Genomic DNA, 21,095 nt, shown 5'->3' with positions numbered 1-21,095 from the left:
CAGATCCTCCGCCATAACCGCCGCCTCCGCCGCGTCCGCCAGATCTTCCACCATAACCGCCGCCTCCGCCGCCGGCGCCGCGTCCGCCAGATCTTCCGCCATAACCGCCGCCTCCGCCGTGCCCGCCAGATCCTCCCCCGCCCTTCTGGCACGAGTGCCAAGCAAGCCTCTGCCAACCTCCACAGCCCCTGGTCCCGACCAGACAGAGCATGCAGTTTTTTATCCGTGCGTAATTACGCACGTGTTCTGCTCTCCCCCCCCCCCCTCTACACCGATAACTCTTTGCCCAAAATAGCCGATCTCCAAGCTCACACTCCGCGCATATAGTCAATAAGATGGTTATTATTATTCATATTATTATTAGAATGACAAACTGATGCCCCGTTGAAATTATATCAAAACAAATGTCTGTCTGTCTGTCTGTCTGTGGGTAAGTCTATCTATCTATCTATCTATCTATCTATCTATCTATCTATCTATCTTTGAAGAATTACATTTCTCTCTATGAAGCGATATCAAGCGAAAATAATACTTCGTATTTGGAAGGTTTTCTGGCAGACATCTGCTTGTGTGCGTGCGCTCGCCACCGTGATGGAGTGTCTGTCTGTCTGTCTGTCTGTCTGTCTGTCTGTCTGTCCAATCCAAAACAGCGTGTGTGTGTGTGTGTGTGTGTGTGTGTGTGTGTGTGTGTGTGTGTGTGTGTGTGTGTGTGTGTGTGTGTATGCGCGAGCGTGCGTGCGTGCGATGCGAAGCGTTGAAAGCTTGTAGCCTAGATCTGCTATTTGCACATAGCCGAGGTATAAAATAGGGCTAAAGTGGTTAATGTATGTTTCATAATATCGTAATTACGCACGTGTTCTGCTCCCCCCCCCTCTACACCGATAACTCTTTGCCCAAAATAGCCGATCTCCAAGCTCACACTCCGCGCATATAGTCAATAAGATGGTTATTATTCTTCATATTATTATTAGAATGACAAACTGATGCCCCGTTGAAATGATATCAAAACAAATGTCTGTCTGTCTGTTTTTCTGTCTGTCTGTCTGTGGGTAAGTCTATCTATCTATCTATCTATGTATCTATCTATCTATCTATCTATCTATCTATCTATCTATCTATCTATCTATCTATCTATCTGTCAAGAATTACATTTCTCTCTAAGCGATATCAAGCGAAAATAAAACTTCGTATTTGGAAGGTTTTCTGGCCAACATCTGCTTGTGTGCGTGCGCTCACCACCGTGATGGAGTGTCTGTCTGTCTGTCTGTCTGTCTGTCTGTCTGTCTGTCTGTCTGTCTGTCTGTCCAATCCAAAACAGCGTGTGTGTGTGTGTGTGTGTGTGTGTGTGTGTGTGTGTGTGTGTGTGTGTGTGTGTGTGTGTGTGTGTGTGTGTGTGTGTGTGTGTGTGTGTGTGTGTGTGTGTGTGCGTGCGTGCGATGCGAAGCGTTGAAAGCTTGTAGCCTAGATCTGCTATTTGCACGTAGCCCGTTGGTTCTCAAAGTGGGGTCCGGGGACCCCCAGGGGTACTTGAGGGGGTTCCAGGGGGTACCCAGCTAAATGATGGATAGGAACCAAATGGACCCTTATGGGTCTGTAACTCTGAGAGTGTACAAATGGAACCAAATGGACCCGTTACACTCTCAGAGTTAAATTAACATTGATTTTACAATATAAATTGGGGTCCCAGAGATGGAAATGCCATTAAATGGGGGTCCGTAGCCCTTATGCATGTCAAACTGGGGGTCCTTAAAATTAAAATGGTTGAGAATCACTGCTATAGAGCCGTAAAAATCTTCTCTTATAGGGGTCCCTGGCATATCTTTTCAAATGGGGGTCTGCGGGCTATTAAGTGTCAATTTGGGGGTCCTTGACATGAGAAAGTTTGAGAACCACTGACGTAGCCTACTGTTGAATACTCCCATGATGAATGCCTGCTGCTCGCTTTCTGAGTGTTGATTTAATGAAGTGCCTAACTAATATAACAGAATTGATCTAGTAATATTTGGATTATTACTATCAGCTACATCCATCTTGCAACATTGACCAAAAATGTGACGTGGAAAGGACTGGACTATGTTTTGCCAAGACTGTATTTTATTTCATACTGAAAGCTACGAGCCAAGTCAAAGAGTGTTTAACACCGATATAGAAAATGTACATGGTTGATGAAACATCATTTGTAATTATTGGATTTTTGGGGGGGGTTTATTTGAATGTCATACCAATGGCATGATTTTTATTTGTGTAAAGTCCTTGTTATCCATAGATTTTTTATTTAGATTTGATAGAGTGTTATTGTGCTGTGCTGGTTTTGTATAATGTACATCGAGTGATCCCACGCTTACAATGTGACTTTGGTAAATGAATCATCGTTTCATGTCAATATGGATACATGTGTACATCTCATTTGCTGTTGTGCTATTAGGCTGTATTTTCCAATGCATGTCTACAAAAAAAAATGTGTGTTGTGTATTTGAAATAATATTAAATATTTTCAATGTATCTGTTGTCAGTGTTAAGATTAATACGATGATTATTAATGAACAGGTACATTAAATTAACCACTATATAGTCAGATTCTCTCTCTCTCTCTGTCTCTCTCTGAGTATCCATAAAAGTACGTATAGCCTATCTTATGCAGATGATGATTATTATTATATCCAAAGTGGTGTCCGCCCCCCCCCCATAAAAAGAATAATAATCATAATATTAATAGTGATAATTGTCATAAGGGTAATAATAATAACAATAATAACATATATTAATAATAAAATAGCATGACATATATATTAATAACAACAATAATAATAATAATAATAATAATAATAATAATAATAATAATAATAAAGACAGCTGGAATTTAACTCATTTACTTAAGTAGGCTACTGTACTTAAGTAGCTTTAGAGGTATTTGTACTTTAATTGAGCTATTTCCAATTCTTTTACTTCGACTCCACTACAGCTCAGAGGCAAATAATGTAGTTTTACTACCACTACAATTATTTGAAAAATGTAGTTACTAGTTACTTGTCAGACATATATTACGATATTATGAAACATACATTAACCACTTTAGCCCTATTTTATACCTAGGCTATGTGCAAATAGCAGATCTAGGCTACAAGCTTTCAACGCTTCGCATCGCACGCACGCACGCTCGCGCATACGCACACACACACACACACACACACACACACACACACACACACACACACACACACACACACACACACACACACACACACACACACACACACACACACACACACACACACACACACACACACACACACACACGCTGTTTTGGATTGGACAGACAGACAGACAGACAGACAGACAGACACTCCATCACGGTGGTGAGCGCACGCACACAAGCAGATGTCGGCCAGAAAACCTTCCAAATACGAAGTTTTATTTTCGCTTGATATCGCTTCATAGAGAGAAATGTAATTCTTGACAGATAGATAGATAGATAGATAGATAGATAGATAGATAGATAGATAGATAGATAGACTTACCCACAGACAGACAGACAGACAGACAGACAGACAGACAGACAGACAGAGTTACGTGCGTAATTACGCGCAAGACAGAGAGATGCTTTCAAAAACAGCAGATCTACAAGCTCATAGCATGGGATTCGACTGACTTGTTAGTCTCATTTGTAGAGGAAAGATGTCTGTCTGTGTGCGCGCACACACACACACACACACACACACACACACACACACACACACACACACACACACACACACACACGGTTATTGGATGGATATTTTATTTTTGGGGTGCTTTGTAACTCTATTTCGGTTAATTCAGTTAATTTACCTTGCCCCTATATGCACCAACAACAAATACAATTATAGCATTATAATGTCTTTAATGTAATGTCGGCATTGCATCTCCACAGGCACAGACTCCACAGCGGGAGAAAAAAAAGGCAGGCTATACTGCGCTGCGCTGCGCTGCTTAATTATTTTTTTTTAAATTAAAAAATCTGGCCAATCTGAACTGGGGGTGCACAAAGTCTAACCTGCGGGGGGCATTGCCCCCCAATGCCCCCCCATAGGGCCGACACTGTAGATAGATAGATAGATAGATAGATAGATAGATAGATAGATAGATAGATAGATAGATAGATAGATAGATAGATAGATAGATAGATAGACTTACAGACAGACAGACAGACAGACAGACAGACAGACAGACAGACAGACCGCCTTGCAGCGTGAGGCGTTGTGAGCTTGGAGATCGGCTATTTTCACGGGGCATCATTCGAGAAGGCTTTCTGTCCGTCAGACATTCACTGTTTGTCATTCTAATAATAATATGAATAATAATAACCATCTTATTGACTATATGCACTGTTTGTCATTCTAATAATAATATGAATAATAATAACCATCTTATTGACTATATGCGCGGAGTGTGAGCTTGGAGATCGGCTATTTTGGGCAAAGAGTTATCGGTGTAGAGGGGGGGGGGAGAGCAGAACACGTGCGTAATTACGCACGGAAAAAACTTCTTGCTCTGTCTGCGGAGGCTGGCAGAGGCTTGCTTGGCACTCGTGCCAGAAGGGCGGGGGAGGATCTGGCGGGCACAGCGGAGGCGGCCGGCGGCGGTGGCGGAAGTTCTGGCGGACGCGGCGGCGGTGGCGGAAGTTCTGGCGGACGCGGCGGTTATGGCGGAAAATCTGGCGGACGCGGCGCCGGTGGCGGAAGTTCTGGCGGACGCGGCGGTTATGGTGGAAAATCTGGCGGACGCGGCGCCGGTGGCGGAAGTTCTGGCGGACGCGGCGCCGGTGGCGGAGGCGGCGGTTATGGCGGGGGATCTGGCGGACGCGGCGGAGGCGGCGGTTATGGCGGGGGATCTGGCGGACGCGGCGGTTGCCACGGCGGTTGTGGCGGCCGCCACGAAGGCCGCCACCCGCCGTGGCGGTCGTGGTGGATGCGGCGGCCGCCGCGGCGCACGCCACCGCCAGATTTGGATCTCGCTGTCTCTCCAGATTTAGGGTAAATGTTTTACACATAGGCTCTGTAATGGAGTTCACCATAAGGGTTGAAAGAAGTTGCTGCTGGCAAATTTGGCAAGTGTTAAACATAAATTATAGCCTATCTATTAAACAGAAAGTTCTTACAGATGTCAGATAATATGACATTTTTGTATCACGGCTAGTGTGGAGGTGTGGGATTAGCTAATGTTGTATATTAAGGATCTTTGAGCACGACAGGTTACTATGATCTGTCTAGGACAGAAAAGCAGGGTTATTGAGGGCTCGATTACTGAACACTTGTAGCTGATGAGGCTTCAATAGCTTCTATAATTATACCCACGTGTAGCCTAGCTACTATACAGCAGTAGTTTTCAAACATTTTCATGTTGTTTAAAGAGAGTAGCCTGCATGTGTAAACATAGAACCAAGAATACTAGACCAGGGAACAAAACACAAGACCTAGAAACTACAATGAATAAAAGTCTGTGACTGTGACAGCTTATGTAACTTGGTAGCTTCCTCAGTACAACATGGACCTGATGTCACACTCCTCTGACACGCAAACAAATTATTTACTACTTTGATATTCAAAATCGTCCACCTCCATGTTCGGATAGGGTAATGAGCTCCATACAAATGTGTGGTGTGAGTGTGAGTCAAGGTCAAGGTGTCTCTATCCTTTCTTACAATCCGCAAACCTGCGCATGCGCCGCTGAGCCCCTGAGTTTTTCTCTTTTTTTTTTGGCCGAGGAGTTTTTATTTTTTTGCTCAGGAGTTTGGCCAGCTATACGTGGCACGCAGAAGCTTCACTAACAGGGCCATGGCCCCACTGGCCCTCATGACGCTACGCCAGTCATCTGCGCTGCCAAGTGGCCGCTGCATGGGCGCTAGACGTTCGGCCCGGAACGTCTTCTAGTTCTTCTTCTAGGCCGAACGTCTTCTAGTTCATTACAAATTACAATGAAATATCTCAGCTGCAACAATTCTAGATTTACATATCCTCCTTTAAATTCACACAAATATTGTGGGAAAAGCCCTGAAGGCAGCATATGTGTAAAGACTTTAAAACAAACACATATAAACAATTTAAAAATAATGTTTTTGTTGAAAAAAAAAATCCCACGTTCAGTTCTCACAGTGAGAACATGATATTAACATGAGATATAATCAATGATCTCAGATTGTAATGTCCATGTTGTTAATGTGCTTATGTAAGTGCCTCTTTACAACAAGGACAACAAGGACCTAATTTCACACTCCTCTGACACTTAAACAAATTATTTAAAACTTTGACATTCAAAATCAGCCATCTCCATGCTCGGATAGGGTAATGAGCTCCATACAAATTTGTGTGTGTGTGTGTGTGTGTGTGTGGGTGGGTGCGTGTGTGTGCGTGTGGAGGTGATGGTAAATTTGCCTCATTCAATCTTTATAAATACAGCACATTTAAAACAACCCTAGTCAATGTGAAATTGTGCAGCACATTGGTTAAAAGCAAAGTAATTACATCAAAGAAAAGAACAAAAAGCAGATTGTGCAAACAGCTAAATCTGCAAAAACAAAGGGACAATTTTACCAAATGGGTTCCCAGATTGGTTGACATATAAGTTGGTAGCTGCCCCAGCAAAGCATTTGATCAACAAGGACCTAATTTCACACTCCTCTGACACTTTAACAAATGATCTAAAAACTTTGTCATTCAAAATCAGCCAGCTCCATCTCCATGCTTTGCTTGTGTGTGTGTGTGTGTGTGTGTGTGTGTGTGTGTGTGTGTGTGTGTGTGTGTGTGTGTGTGTGTGTGTGTGTGTGTGTGTGTGTGTGTGTGTGTGTGTGTATGTGTGTGTGTGTGTGTGTGTGTGTGTGTGTGTGTGTGTGTGTGTGTGTGTGTGTGTGTGTGTGTGTGTGTGTCAACGTACGTGACAACTTTGAGGTGAGGAAATGTCCCCTTTGGTTCCTCTCACTTTACTCTGGATCCTGAATGGTGATAGATGTTTATAGATGTCGTGGTAAGCGTAGTGTAAGTAATCAGACGGTTTAGAGCATGTGGTTACTTTATTTCAGGCTTGTCCCTGCATGTTATTTGCGAGTAGAATGAGCAGCAGTGCATCAACATCCGGTGTCATCCATCCTGTTTGCTCTTTCACAATAAAAGCCTAACAGCTAACACCACATCTCCCTTTCTTAGAAAACTGAACAGACTGTCACATAGTTAGTATTAACTCAAAATAGAACATAGCACTCGTAGAACATAGCAATGCGTCTCATGAAAAACAACAAAATTATTTGACATTCATCCTTTCATCGTTTCTTTTTCTTTTTATAGACACCTGATAAACATGTTTTAGCTTGTTATCCAACTACTAGAGGCCAAGATCATGCATGTAAGCCTGACAGTTGCAGTCAGAGCTATTCTCTTCATAATCAGTAGTCATTGTGTTGTCATTGTGCAGTACCTTCATTCAAACAGTAAGTGGCACTGTTGCTTAAAGAATAAAATAATAAGCCTAGTCTGCATCTCATAACAGCTGGGTCTACAACTACTCCCAACAAGGAGATTAGAAGGAGATGTCACGACCGTCATAATTTATCCTGTGAAAAATGGGGGTGTAACCATGGACCATAGAGTTAAGCCATGGACGAATAAGAGGAATGATTAAATTATTCCCTATAGGTATAACATGTTGTGTAACTGGAGCTGCGATGATGGAGGGATGCAGCAGATGGCGCTAGAAATGAACAGGCATCTTCAAAACTCTTCAAATGGATGGCGACTGGTATGGTATCTAAAGAAAAGGTTTAATATACAAATATAGATGTGGGGCAGGGGGTCACCAGCTGCATGCGTACTGGGGGGCACCAGAAGATTACGAAGCATTTATGATTGAACAGTTCCAATCCCTGTTTTATTATGTGACTCAGATAAAGTATAGTAACTACCAGGCTTCAGTAATAAAACACAACAAATAATGAGCTGAATATTGAGGATCCTTCGGACGAGAGGACGAGAATCACATATTATTCTACACTGGCAGGACACCCTAGAGATGGCACACACTGCCATGCATTATTAAGACCTGTGGCGATTCTTAAAAAGGTTTTCTAAATCCTATTTTTTTTTTTTGAAAAAAATAAAATAAAAAATATTTTTCAAGATTTTTCAAAAATAGCAGATCTACAAGCTCATAGCGTGACACAGATACGTTCCAGGTGTTAATGGGTTAATCTGGCACATTGGGCACTTCATCATGTTATCGACCATAGCGACATCCTTTTGTGTTTTTCTTTTTGCAATAGCCCCCCAGTCCACCAATGATAGAAAGGCTTTGCTCCTATGTAGATCAAACCCAGTTGAATTTGATGGCTATGGGCATGTGTTCAGAATGTCCCAGAACTTTATCCAAAAGGTGGCACTAGGATGCTCTCCAGCAGGAGAAGGAAGCAAAGTCGGTTAACCACCGACCATAAGTGGTTAAAGATGTACCTTAAAGCATACCTTATAATAAATACAATAAAAAGAGACAATACACATTTTTATTTTTTTTCAAGTTTTTTTTATTTTTTATTTCTGGTTACTCTTTTAGTCCGAGAGCTACAGTAAGTTACTCTGTCCACTGGTTAATTTAGGGCCATTTTTAAACAACACACCAAATACGGGCGAGATAGATAGATGGATACAGCAGTGACCATGGTAAACGAGCCATAGCGAACACGCACATCTAAAAGTGGCGGTGGAACGTGGGGCGCGTCAAGGGTTAACACAGACACAAACAGACAAAATAAGTGCCATCAACCGAACCGCCAATTCTCATCGATAATAAAACTATGAACGCACAACTTAAGAACTTTAAAGAACACACTCAGGACAACAGTTGTGTTGTAGCGCTAGAACAGGGCTGTGATGTGGAACCGAACTATGACGGGGCTGAAGGGGGGGGGGGTCTGTGTGTGTAAAACAGAGAGAGAGGGGAAGGTGGAGAATGGGGCGAACGGGGGTCGGGGGTGGGGGTGGTCCCTTTTTGCAACGACTTCCTGTCTTGGGGGCAGGAAGTGGCCGCCTACTCCTTGGAATGCATGTAGACCAGCAGGTCGGCCACGCGGTGGCTGTAGCCAAACTCGTTGTCGTACCTGCAAACAGAGACACAGGTTTACTACAGTGTTTCACAGACAATAACAAAAAAAAGACAAGCAGGTAAAAGTCTCATAATCCAGTGATGAGGAACAGTTGAACCACTCTGACCCTATTTTATAGTTCGGCTATTCAAAAACAGCAGATCTAAAAGCTCACAATGCATTGTGATGTGACGCATTGAGACCTTGTAGATTGGCTATTTTCAAAACATTTAGGAAAATCTTATAAATTAAAGAGGTGGTGCCATGGTTTTGCACTTTTTCTGTTTTTCATATGTCTATGAGGTTGATAGAACTTCATTAAGCCCCCTGGTGGTGTTTTTATGGTGTTTTATGTCCAGGTATACTTAATGAACTAGAGTTAATTATTAATGTTCTCTTATGGGGGTCCCTGGCACAAAACCGTTATTATCGCCACATGATAAAAACATAAAAGCGGATATAAGAGAGAGAGAACTGACCAGGAAATGAGTTTGACGAAGTTGTCGTTGAGGGAGATGCCAGCGCCGGCATCAAAGATGGAGGAGTGGGTGTCACCGACGAAGTCAGACGACACCACCTGCAAACCAATCACACCACAGTCACGTGACATGCTGAAAAGCCAATCACAGAGTAGTATGTGAACTTCATAGGTTAGCCCATTAAGACCTGGAACGCATCTGTGTCACTTCTTGATTTGAGCTAAAAAGCTCAAGCTACACTTGGGCTATTCAAAAATAGCAGATATACCAGCTCGTAGCGTGGCACCGAGTGCCGCGCTACGAGCTTGTAGATCTGCTATTTGAGAAAAATCATGAAAATTTGGCCAAATCTTTGAATATATATTGTTATATTGTTATAGCGAATATTTTTTACTCAAATATTTGCTTCTGGGGGGTCCCTGGAAGATAATATTTTGAGACGGGGGTCGGCAGCCAAATATATATAAGTTCGGGGGTCCTTGACATGAAAAAGTTTGAGCACCACTGATACAGAAACATACGTTTTTTTAGAATACTGTTGGGATTTAGAAGACATTTGTAGAATCGGCTTCAGGTCTTAATGGGTTGTTAATGGGTTAAGGCCTAAGGTTGTGTGAACCAAAATGTTTTTTGTTTTTTTGTGCCCGTACCTGGTCCTCGGTGTATCCCAGCACCCCCTTCATGGGGCCCTCTGAGGCGGCCTTCACTGCCTGCTTGATCTCAGCGTAGGACGCAGGACGAGTTAGACGGCATGTCAGGTCGACCACGGACACATCGGAAACGGGGACCCTGAACGCCATGCCTGTCAACTTACTGAGGGGACAGAGAGAGAGACAGGCCTGTCAACTTACTGAGGGGACAAACAGAGAGAGACAGGCCTGTCTGTCAACTAACTGAGGGGACAGAGAGAGAGACAGGCTATATCAAAATATAAAAGAAGTGATATCAAAATATATCACTTCTATTTTCAGGTCCTCCATGCTGTATAAGCATTCTACTGTGAAGCCGAGCATGTTTAACCTGTGTAACGATGATTCTGTGTTCTCTAACATTTCAGCTAACACCCCTGATGTCATTGTTGTTAATGAAAACATAGGGAGGTGTTCATTCTCGAGGTCGGCTGTACTTTTGATTACAGCTTAGAGGAAGCCTTCCTAACCAAAGTGCTAAAATATCATCAGCTAGAGCAGACCATCTCTCAGCTAGGCTACAGATGTAAACTTTTGTTTTTTATCTTTGGTAGTCTAGGACACGTGCACAAGTTGGTTGTGAGGGGCCAGAAAATGGCCGGCCTCTCCAAAAGGAGGGCTAAACAATTAGCAAGGTACTGCTCAATATCAGCTATTATAGGAAGCCGCTCAATTTGGAGGAGGCGTTGTTTCCTTTACCCATGATTGTTGTCCGCTGTAGTTCGACAAGTATGCCATCTTTTGTTTTGTATGTAACAATGCTCTGCCGTACATGCACTTTGTAACTGGCTGTTTTCCCTTTATCTGACTGCACTGGCAGTGTTTATGTTCTTTGTACATTTTGTACTTCTGCTTATGTGGACATTAATAAATATTTCAAATGTGTGTGTGTGGCACTGACCCGTTGAGGTCGGGGATGACCTTCCCTACAGCCTTGGCGGCTCCAGTAGAAGCAGGGATGATGTTCTGGTGGGCGCCTCGTCCGTCACGCCACGCCTTGGCACTGGGACCGTCCACTGTCTTCTGGGTGGCTGTGTACGCATGCACCGTGGTCTACACACACACACACACACACACACACACACACACACAGACAGGTGGTCAGATAGACAGGTAGGCCAAGAGGTAGACACACAGACAGGTGGTCAGATAGACAGGTGGCCAAGAGGTAGACACACACAGAGAAAGACAGACAGGTGTTCAGATAGACAGGTAGGCCAAGAGGTAGACACACACAGACAGGTGTTCAGATAGACAGGTAGGCTAAGAGGTAGATACACACAGAGATAGACAGACAGACAGACAGACAGACAGACACAGACAGACAGACAGACAGACAGACAGACAGACAGACAGACAGACACAGACAGACAGACAGACATACAGACAGACAGACAGACAGACAGACAGACAGACAGACAGACAGTGTAGTAGTACAGTACTGTGATTTACCATGAGAGCCTCATCAATGCCGAAGCTGTCATGGATGACTTTAGCCAGGGGAGCCAAGCAGTTGGTGGTGCAGGAGGCATTGCTGTGTACGCCCACACACACACACACACACACACACACACACACACACACACACACACACACACACACACACAGAGTCAATAATCAGTGAACAGTGAACAGTGGCCCACCCTCTTTCCTCAAAGCCCGCCTACAATTAGGTAGTTCTGCTGTGTGTGTGTGTGTGTGTGTGTGCGTCTGCGTGTGCGTGTGCGTGTGCGTATGCGTGTGTGTGTGTGTGTGTGTGTGTGTGTGTGTGTGTGTGTTACCTGACGATGGTCATGGAGGAGGGGTCGTATTTGTCCTGGTTAACTCCCATAACAAACATGGGGGCGTCAGGGGAGGGGGCGGAGACTACCACACGCTTAGCTCCGCCCTGGATGTGAGCCTGGGGGAGGAGCCAAGACAACACTGTTTGAACATGATGTAAACGTGTGTATACGCATGCGTGAATGACTCAGTGACTGTGTGTGTGTGTGTGTGTGTGTGTGTGTGTGTGCGCGCGCGTGCGTGTGTGTATACGTACAGAGGCCTTCTCCACAGTGAGGAAGACTCCGGTGGACTCAACAACGTACTTTGCTCCAGCATCACCCCAGGGGATCTCTGCTGGCTTCATACTGCACGCACACGCACACGCACACACACACACACACACACACACACACACACACACACACAAATGTAATCTGGTTAGAGCAGAACATACACTACTACTACTACAGTCTCTTCTCTAGGTGTAATTAGGTGTAATGACTCCACCACATGGCAGATGGTTCCACGACGGTGTCGTAGTTTTGGTCACGGGACGTCAGCAGATAAACATTAAGAGCAACTGACGGTCAATTGAACAAGGCATGTGATTTTGAAGACAATCAGAGATCTCCGCCGGCTGATACGTCTGGTGACATCTAAACTCAGTGAGTGGGCTTAAGTGGGTGGAAACCATTGGGGAATTAAAAAAAAATAACAGCTTCACAAAACCAATGTAAAGACTTTTAGGACATGTGGGAAGCCAAGGTATCGCTTTTCAAAGCAGTGGGTGTAGATCTGTTTAGTGCTGGTGTTCTCCAATGTCCAATGTAAATTCATTGAATTTAGATTTCCCCTGACGTAGCAGCAGGCGGAGATCTGTGATCGTGTACGTGAGACTAAAGGTCCTTTACACACCGGGGGCGATTTTTTTCATGCGAATAATACGTTTTTTTTTTAAACCTTATAAAGTCAATGCAAGCTTCCACATCAGTTTCGCGGAGCGAAAACGCGTCTTTTATTTATTCGGACGAGTCGGATCTTTGCGTATATTCGCATAATCGCCGGTGTGTAATGACCTTTACTGTGCATACACAATATTTAGGGTTAAGACTAGGGATGGGTCAGAATAGTCGAATATTCTTAACTGTGGATAAAAGAAAATCACATACATATATACTTTTTAGTTTTGTTGCAAAGGCTATATTCAGGGGTGCACATAACTGGTGCGCAAGTGCACATGCGTCATCAAAATGCATGCTGCGCGGCATGCTGTGTTGGTACGCATGCTCTCGCGTACCAACAGCTGGGACCGGAATTTACTTCCTGAAGTCACACTCACACATTCACGGTGACGCTCGCGTCCGCCCCATACGCGCCCCATACACACCCATGGTGCGGAGGCGGAGGGGGAGGGGACGCATGCTGCACAACAGGTGAATGTGTGAGTGTGGCCTCGGATCCTGACACAGTCAGTCGCACACAACAAGCTGCTGGCTGCGTTACAGCCACTCGTCACTTGTCATCCAAACCCGCGGTGTGGTCGAATAACTGTTATTAATAGCAGTAGAATAATCAACTTTGATTTTGATCAGTCATGCACATCCCTAACTACGACCCATGCACAAGGCACCTAACCAGGAAAAATGGAGTCCATTTAGAATGGGTCATACGAGCTTGTACGCAGGTTTTCAGCACGGCAGCTGATTTCACAGTGAACATCACCACACACACTCACCACTGGAACACGGAGATGGCGTTTCCGTCGACCATGAGCTGGTTGCCATCGTGGGAGACCTCGCCGTTGTAGCGCCCGTGGGTGGAGTCATACTTGAACATGTAGACCTGCGGGGGTGGGGGGAGGGGGGGTTTATACAGTCAGAGTGTGGAGCTGTGTGTGTGTGCGTATGTGTGTGTGTGCATGCATGCATGCGTGCTCATGGATTCACAATGGAAACATTTTGTTAGGCCAATTCCTAATCTGCGATTTGTGAAAGGAGCCCCCCGCCCCCCCCACACACACACACTAGCGCTGTGTTTCATAAACAAGCATAACATGTAAAATAATTATAATGTTTTGGTAGCCATACAGCCAGCCAGTTCAATAAATTGCAGATTGAGGCTTTAACCTTTGCTTTTATGAAATATAATATATTCTATAGCTAGTTTGACAACTTCAAATACTTTAATGTTAACCCACTTAGACCTGAGGCCGATTTTAGTGTGTGTGTGTGTGTGTGTGTGTGTGTGTGTGTGTGTGTGTGTGTGTGTGTGTGTGTGTGTGTGCGTGCGTGTGTGCGTGTGCTGTTCTCACCATGTACTGCACGTCAATGAAGGGATCATTAATGGCCACAACTTTGATGCCTTTCTGGAGACAAGCCCTCAGAACGAGACGGCCGATACGACCGAAGCTGGAAGGAGAGAGAGATGAGATGGAGAGACAGTTACTCGGTTGTATTTACGTGTTTTCTTATTTATCTATAATCTTGTTTTTGTTACATTGTTCACCAATTGCATTAATCTAATAAGATATCAGTGGCAGTTTATGCAGGGTGCCCCTACGCCGTTACAGGTAGTCACCGTCAGGCATTTAGCGATTAAGTTTATAGGTAAGCTTTGGAATTAGATTAAGGTCAAGGTTACGGGAGGAATACAGTGTGTGTGTGTGTGTGTGTGTGTGTGTGTGTGTGTGTGTGTGTGTGTGTGTGTGTGTGTGTGTGTGTGTGTGTGTGTGTGTGACCACAGCCTGGAAGAGGCATTCCTTACCACGGTGCTTAAGTACTAACGTCTCCAGGATGCTATTATACAGCTGGGAATGTAAACTGCTTGTGTTCGTATTTGGAAGCGTCGGTAATGTCCATAAATCGGTTGTGAGAGGCCTGCAGATTGCAGGAATACCCAAGCCAAGAGCTAAGGCATTGGTAAAATTCTGTCCAGCGTCTGTGATAATTGGCGGTCGCCATATATGGAGGAGGCGATGCTTCCTGTACCCGTGATCTGTATCCTGAAATACTTGTCGTTGAGTTTTACCAAGTTTGTGCATCTACTAATGTTTGTGTCCAAGAATGTCTTGTTAAATGTGAACGTAAATAAAGATGTTAAATGTGTGTGTGTGTGTGTGTGTGTGTGTGTGTGTGTGTGTGCGCGTGTGTGTCTTACCCATTGATTCCAACACAGAGTTCAGGCATGGTTGCTGTAGGGTTATGTATGTGTGGGATTCACCTGAAACAACAACAAAACAACACACAAGACAGTTAAACACCGACACCATGACAGCTCATAGGTTGTATTCACAACACGAATCATTATTGTTACATCTTGTGTATATATACACAGTATTTTAACCCCTTAAGCCCTCGTCAAGGGGTTATGGCATACTGTATCTACAAGCTCACAACGCATGGTGACGTGCTGCGAGCTTGCAGATTGTGATTTTTTTTTGTTTCTGAAATGGACCTGTTGTAGATGAAGGGGTGAGACAAAAACATTTTTGGGGGGGGGGGGGGGGGCGGGCGATACCATAATGTCACGACACGTGCACAGCAGAGTTTGGTTAGCAGGGTGAGACACAGTAGTTATTTGGGCCCTAGTCTGAAGCAAAGACCAACCCTTTATAAGCAGAGACAACACAGCTTAGAAACCATGGCCACAAGCTGCTGCCTGCTTAAGAACATAGAAAGCTTCATTCAACACACCCAGAAGGGTCCTTTTTATACTTTCAGTGTTAAACTAACACTCAGGATTATGCTGGGCAGGAAGCCACATTCCTCAGGTTCATGACAGCCTTTGGCACTGATATACTGTGTGTGTGCGTGTGCGTGTGCGTGTGCGTGTGTCTGTCTGTGTCTGTGTCTGTGTCTGTGTGTGTGTGTGTGTGTGTGTGTGTGTGTGTGTGTGTGTGTGTGTGTGTGTGTGTGTGTGTGTGTGTGTGTGTGTGCGCGCGCGTGCATTGTTTTATTGTAATGTGTCCTGGTCCAATCTATCACTTTTGTTCCTCAACCTCCACGGACCTAGACAGACTCTGTGTGCATGTGCGTGTGTGTGTGTGTGTGTATTGTAAAAGTCTGCCATAGTTCTTGCATATTTCAAGCCAGGACTTGCTGTATGATTTATTTCTTCAATTCCTTCCATGCTTTAGAGCTTGCAAGTATGCAATTGCATCTCATTTTATCTCCTCTCCTCTTCCGTTCTCTCACCACTCAAAGCTGTGCCCATAGATACATGCCAAGCAGCAGGTCTAAGCAGTGCAAACTGACAAACAGATAAGACATTCCTCACGGCCTCTGGTCTTTGATCTGATCTAGCACATATACCCGCACCGTCAGTCAGTCCAGGCTATGGGACCGCAACTATAGATCCCAGAGCCCGGAGCAAAAGCTACAAAACGACCAAGCATGGTTACTAGACTGTCGTGTTGCTCAATCCACACTGGCGAAATGAAAAGGGTACAGGGAACTGGTTAACAGAGAGACTTTCCTTCGATTAGAAAGGCGCAGGAATTGTGGAGAGAGAGAGGAAATGGAGGAAATGAGTGGAAATGGTGAAACGAAAACATTATTTGATCGACGCTTCACTGCGTCATTGGAGAGCTGAAAAAAGTTGAAGCCAGTTCAACTTTATAAATATTTTTTAAGATCAAGCAGCGTGATCAAGTGTCAGGCCTCACTTTGTAGCTTCATGTCGCTGGCTTCCATTGAAAATGAAATTGTGGCCCCTGTCGCTTTGTCACCGCTAGTTTGAACACAGCATTAGACTTTAACCCATTAAAAAACGGGAACGCATCTGTGTACCACCATTATTTTATACTTTGGCTATTCAAAAATAGCAGATTTACAAGCTCATAGCGCCATGAGCTTGTAGATCTGCTATTTTTTTTGTTGCAAATCTTTGAATATATATTTTTTTAGGCAAGCATTTTTAACTCAAATTTTGCTTCTTGGGGTCCCTGGGACAACATATTTTGAGATGGTGGTCTGCGGCCAAATACATATCATTTTGGGACATGAAAAAGTTTGAGAACCACTGATATATATAGTTTTATTTTTTTCACAAAAAAATGTGAAAACATTTGTGGAATCCCCAGAAGCAAAGATTTGGGTTAAATATGTTTGCTTTCAAAAATATTTATTCAAAAGATTTGCTCATGGCACGGCACTCGGTGCCGTGCTATGAGCTTGTAGATCTGCTATTTTTGAATAGCCAAAGTATAAGGTTAAAGTGGTTAATCTAAAATGAGACATACGAGGCGTACCCAGTCTTAATGGGTTAAGCTGATTGGGAGATTAATACTGCAAGTAGTTTGAAACCACAACACTTCTAACACCATGATATCTGTATCACAAGAGCCTGCAATATTCTACATACACAGACAGGATTCAGACTGTTCCACACACACTACAGTACTGTGAATGCTGTGAGGAATGTCACGCCTACAAATCAAGTTCCATGTTACAAGAAATCTTTTCATGTTATTTTTAACCACTTCTACTTAGTTGACCTGGAGTCCCCCAGGGCTGTTTAATAATATTTTCACTCTAGACACAAACATGGGCAACTGGCGGCTTAATGCGGCCCGCAGGTTAATATCGGAATACTGATAAATTATTTATTTCAGCTGTTAAAATTCTATTGTCTTTTTTATGTCAAATGTATTTGTATTTAAGTTCATACAAATGAATTTGAAATTAAATAAAAATGTTACTTTTGCAAGATTCCAATTCAAAAAATAATTCAGGATTCCAATTAGAAAATAGAAAAAATAGCAGATCTACAAGCTCAAAACGTGTCGCGCTGCGACGCGTTTTGAGCTTGTAGATTGGCTATTCTTTTCTACTTTTGTGTGGCATAGAATGGTAAAGTACGGCATTCATTTACGAAAAAAGTTTAAATATGGAGATAAGAGGTTTCTGCCCGACATTATTTGCAATGTGGCCCTCTGGAGTGAGTGAGGAAATATAGTGGTCCTCTCCATCATCAAAGTTACATCACCCCTGCTCTAGACCAAATAGCTGATCTACAAGCTGAGCTCGTAGATCGGCTATTTCTGAATGCCGAATGATTGCCCCAGGATAGGGACGCTAGGATTCAAGTGGTTAAACAAATTCTAACTGTTTCCTTTCTCAACATTTGGATAGGATAAACTATGTACAGCAGAAAAGGCAGTGATTACACAAACTGCAGCATATATCACAGATGGGATGGGAATGTTTGGCATTAACAAAAAAACAAATCTCATGATGGAAAAGTTCAGTTAGAGGCCAAGTCCCAGGCTGCAATTTGTGAAGCAGCATTAGAAGACCCCCCCCCCCTCATGAACATGTATTCTATTGGTAATTTGACCAATTCAAATACAGTTTAATCTTAAAATAACTTTAATAACTATTATTTCTGTAGGGCTTGACTATACCAACCACATGGGTTAGGGGTTATGGTAGAGAAAGCCACAAGTTAGCCAAGAGAAAGATATGCTGGCCTCTGAGGAATCCTAATAACTGAAATGAGTCCTGGCGACTGAGAACAGTTATGTTGGCTATAACTGGGTTGGATTTATTGTTAATATTGTCTCTCTATTGTCTGTGTCTGTGTCTCTCTCTCTCTCTCTCTCTCTCTCTCTCTCTCTCTCTCTCTCTCTCTCTCTCTCTCTCTCTCTCTCTCTCTCTCTCTCTCTCTCTCTCTCTCTCTCTCTCTCTCTCTCTCTCTCTCTCTCTCTCTCTCTCTCTCTCTCTCTCTCTCTCTCTCTCTCTCTCTCTCTCTCTCTCTCTCTCTCTCTCTCCTGGCTGCTTCACATTCCTCTGGGACTTGACAATGCTGCTGTACAAACTACACTCACACAAACACGCCCATGGGTGGGTGTGTGTGTGTGCACATCACAGTATGCTATGCACGTGCATGTTTGGACATGCTTTGTTCTGTCCTTTGATATCCTCACTGACTGTATGGCTTCGAGTAGATGTGGTATGAATATGTGAGTGTGTGTGTGTGTGTGTGTGTGTGTGTGTGTGTGTGTGTGTGTGTGTGTGTGTGTGTGTGTGTGTGTGCGTGCGTGCGTGCGTGCGTGCGTGCGTGCGTGCGTGCGTGCGTGCGTGCGTGCGGGAACACAGAGTCCGTGGTGGTCACATGGTCAGTGAGAGGAAGAGGTCAAATAGGGAGACAGGAAGTAAATGTTTGGACATGCTTTGTTCTGTCCTTTGATATCCTCACTGACTGTATGGCTTTGAGTAGATGTGGTATGAATGTGTGTGTGTGTGTGTGTGTGTGTGTGTGTGTGTGTGTGTGTGTGTGTGTGTGTGTGTGTGTGTGTGTGTGTGTGTGTGTGTGTGTGTGTGTGTGTGTGCGCGCGCGGCAGAACAGGGATTCCAGAGTTATGAACTCAATGCAACTCAGCTAACATTCCTGCACTAATCACTCCTGTAGAAAACCCCACACACAACCTTTCACACAATGGCCGCTGATACCAACACGTACATTAACCTGCTGATATTGATAATAACAGTACACTTGTACACTATTTGTATGGCACTTTTCAGATCAAACTTTGCATTTGAATGTTTTGATTCCGGCGTGTGTGTGTGTGTGTGTGTGTGTGTGTGTGTGTGTGTGTGTGTGTGTGTGTGTGTGTGTGTGTGTGTGTGTGTGTGTGTGTGTGTGTGTGTGTGTGTGTGTGTGATGCAACACCTAAAACCTAAAACCACTGACCATCAGTGTTCTAAACCCGCGGATGTGGCTGGATCAGAACAGAGTGGTGATTTGGTGAAATCCAAACAGCTTAAATCACTGATCTGGAATATAAAAATGTATGTTTTGGAATGAATGTAATCTATGTGTGTGTGTGTGTGTGTGTGTGTGTGTGTGTGTGTGTGTGTGTGTGTGTGTGTGTGTGTGTGTGTGTGTGTGTGTGTGTGTGTGTGTGTGTGTGTGTGCGTGCGCGTGCGTGCGTGTGTGTGTGTGTAGGACTGTCTCTGCATGCATGACCATATTAGGTAGTAATGTGAAGATAGCTACTGAAGAGTCCTCACAGTGTCACATGCTCAGCTCCATGTTCCTGTGTGTTCAGACAAAGCATCATGTCAGCACCTTCTTTACACACACTAGAGGCCCCGATATAGGGTTGGGATCCTTTAGGTTGAGGATTTCCGCAATTCCGGTTCCTAAACGGTCCGATTCATCACGAGTCCGGTCCATTTTTATGGGTCGCGAGTAATATCCTTTTTTTTTTATTTCCTACATTTTGTTTTTCAATCATTTCAAAAATATTTAACTTTTTCCCCCCAAAAACCATTTCATCCATTTGTCCACTCTCAGAGTTATGGTGGTCCTTAAGTTTTAGAACCACCAGTATTGTAATTGTGTAGCAGACCACATACCAGCTCTGACAGTGTGATATTCCGATTCCTAAATTCCCACTCAAAAGGGGCGTGCTTGTTGCATCGTAGTGATTTGTGTAAAGAAAAGGATTCTGCACAAGATGACAACAGGACTGGATGAGACTACCATGACTATGATTTTGTAACTGATTGCCTAGAGATCAAATACAGCATAATAGTGTAAGTAATTAAAACAGACAAATAATAATATCGCTATATCACAGGTATAATTACGATGTGTTGTGGGGTAGACAACTCAGTTCTCCGTGTAAATTCCAACAGGTAGTTCCATTATGTCAGATATATTCTAGATTTAATAGTATTTGTGGTCCAATCTCACACACCCTGATGTAAATCAGCAATAATTTCCTCCAGCAGTTTTTAAACATCATATAATGTGATTTTGGTAAAACTTCAAAAGCTTACACCTACACAAAATGTTTCAAACAACAACCTAGGCCGCCAAATAAAGTAGGCATTGTTGCTGCACTAGCAGGCCATTGTTCATGAAGTTGGCACGTTTAACAGATGGTTGCGTAGAACTATGACCCTGATTTAGGGCCACGGTTGAGGTTACAGTAATGAATAATGTAAGGCATCTAGAACTGAAGGATAAGGTTACGAATAGAGGTTGAGGAATGAATGCTGCCAATGGAAGGTTCTCACAATATAGTAAGACAACATGTAAAGGTGTGTGTGT

General features: G+C 43.7%; 1 protein-coding gene across 1 annotated transcript in view; it reads right to left on the bottom strand.

The window, feature by feature from the left end:
* Positions 1-8,521: 8,521 nt before the first annotated feature.
* LOC311041643 (glyceraldehyde-3-phosphate dehydrogenase 2-like) overlaps positions 8,522-21,095 on the bottom strand; it is a 21,577-nt gene continuing 9,003 nt past the window's right edge. Inside the window, exons 2-11 of the mRNA XM_084052118.1 lie at positions 15,192-15,254; positions 14,347-14,443; positions 13,771-13,877; positions 12,310-12,400; positions 12,053-12,171; positions 11,724-11,805; positions 11,173-11,324; positions 10,233-10,395; positions 9,583-9,680; positions 8,522-9,118 (exon numbers count right to left, since the gene is read on the bottom strand). Of these exons, the coding sequence (XP_083908244.1) occupies positions 9,049-9,118; positions 9,583-9,680; positions 10,233-10,395; positions 11,173-11,324; positions 11,724-11,805; positions 12,053-12,171; positions 12,310-12,400; positions 13,771-13,877; positions 14,347-14,443; positions 15,192-15,220 (1,008 nt within the window). The 5' untranslated portion in view covers positions 15,221-15,254 and the 3' untranslated portion in view covers positions 8,522-9,048. The remainder of the gene's footprint in view (positions 9,119-9,582; positions 9,681-10,232; positions 10,396-11,172; positions 11,325-11,723; positions 11,806-12,052; positions 12,172-12,309; positions 12,401-13,770; positions 13,878-14,346; positions 14,444-15,191; positions 15,255-21,095) is intronic.

Source organism: Gymnoscopelus microlampas, assembly GCF_963454915.1.
Source record: "Gymnoscopelus microlampas genome assembly, chromosome: 3".
Taxonomy (NCBI): domain Eukaryota; kingdom Metazoa; phylum Chordata; class Actinopteri; order Myctophiformes; family Myctophidae; genus Gymnoscopelus; species Gymnoscopelus microlampas.
This window is presented reverse-complemented; position numbering and strand designations above follow the sequence as displayed.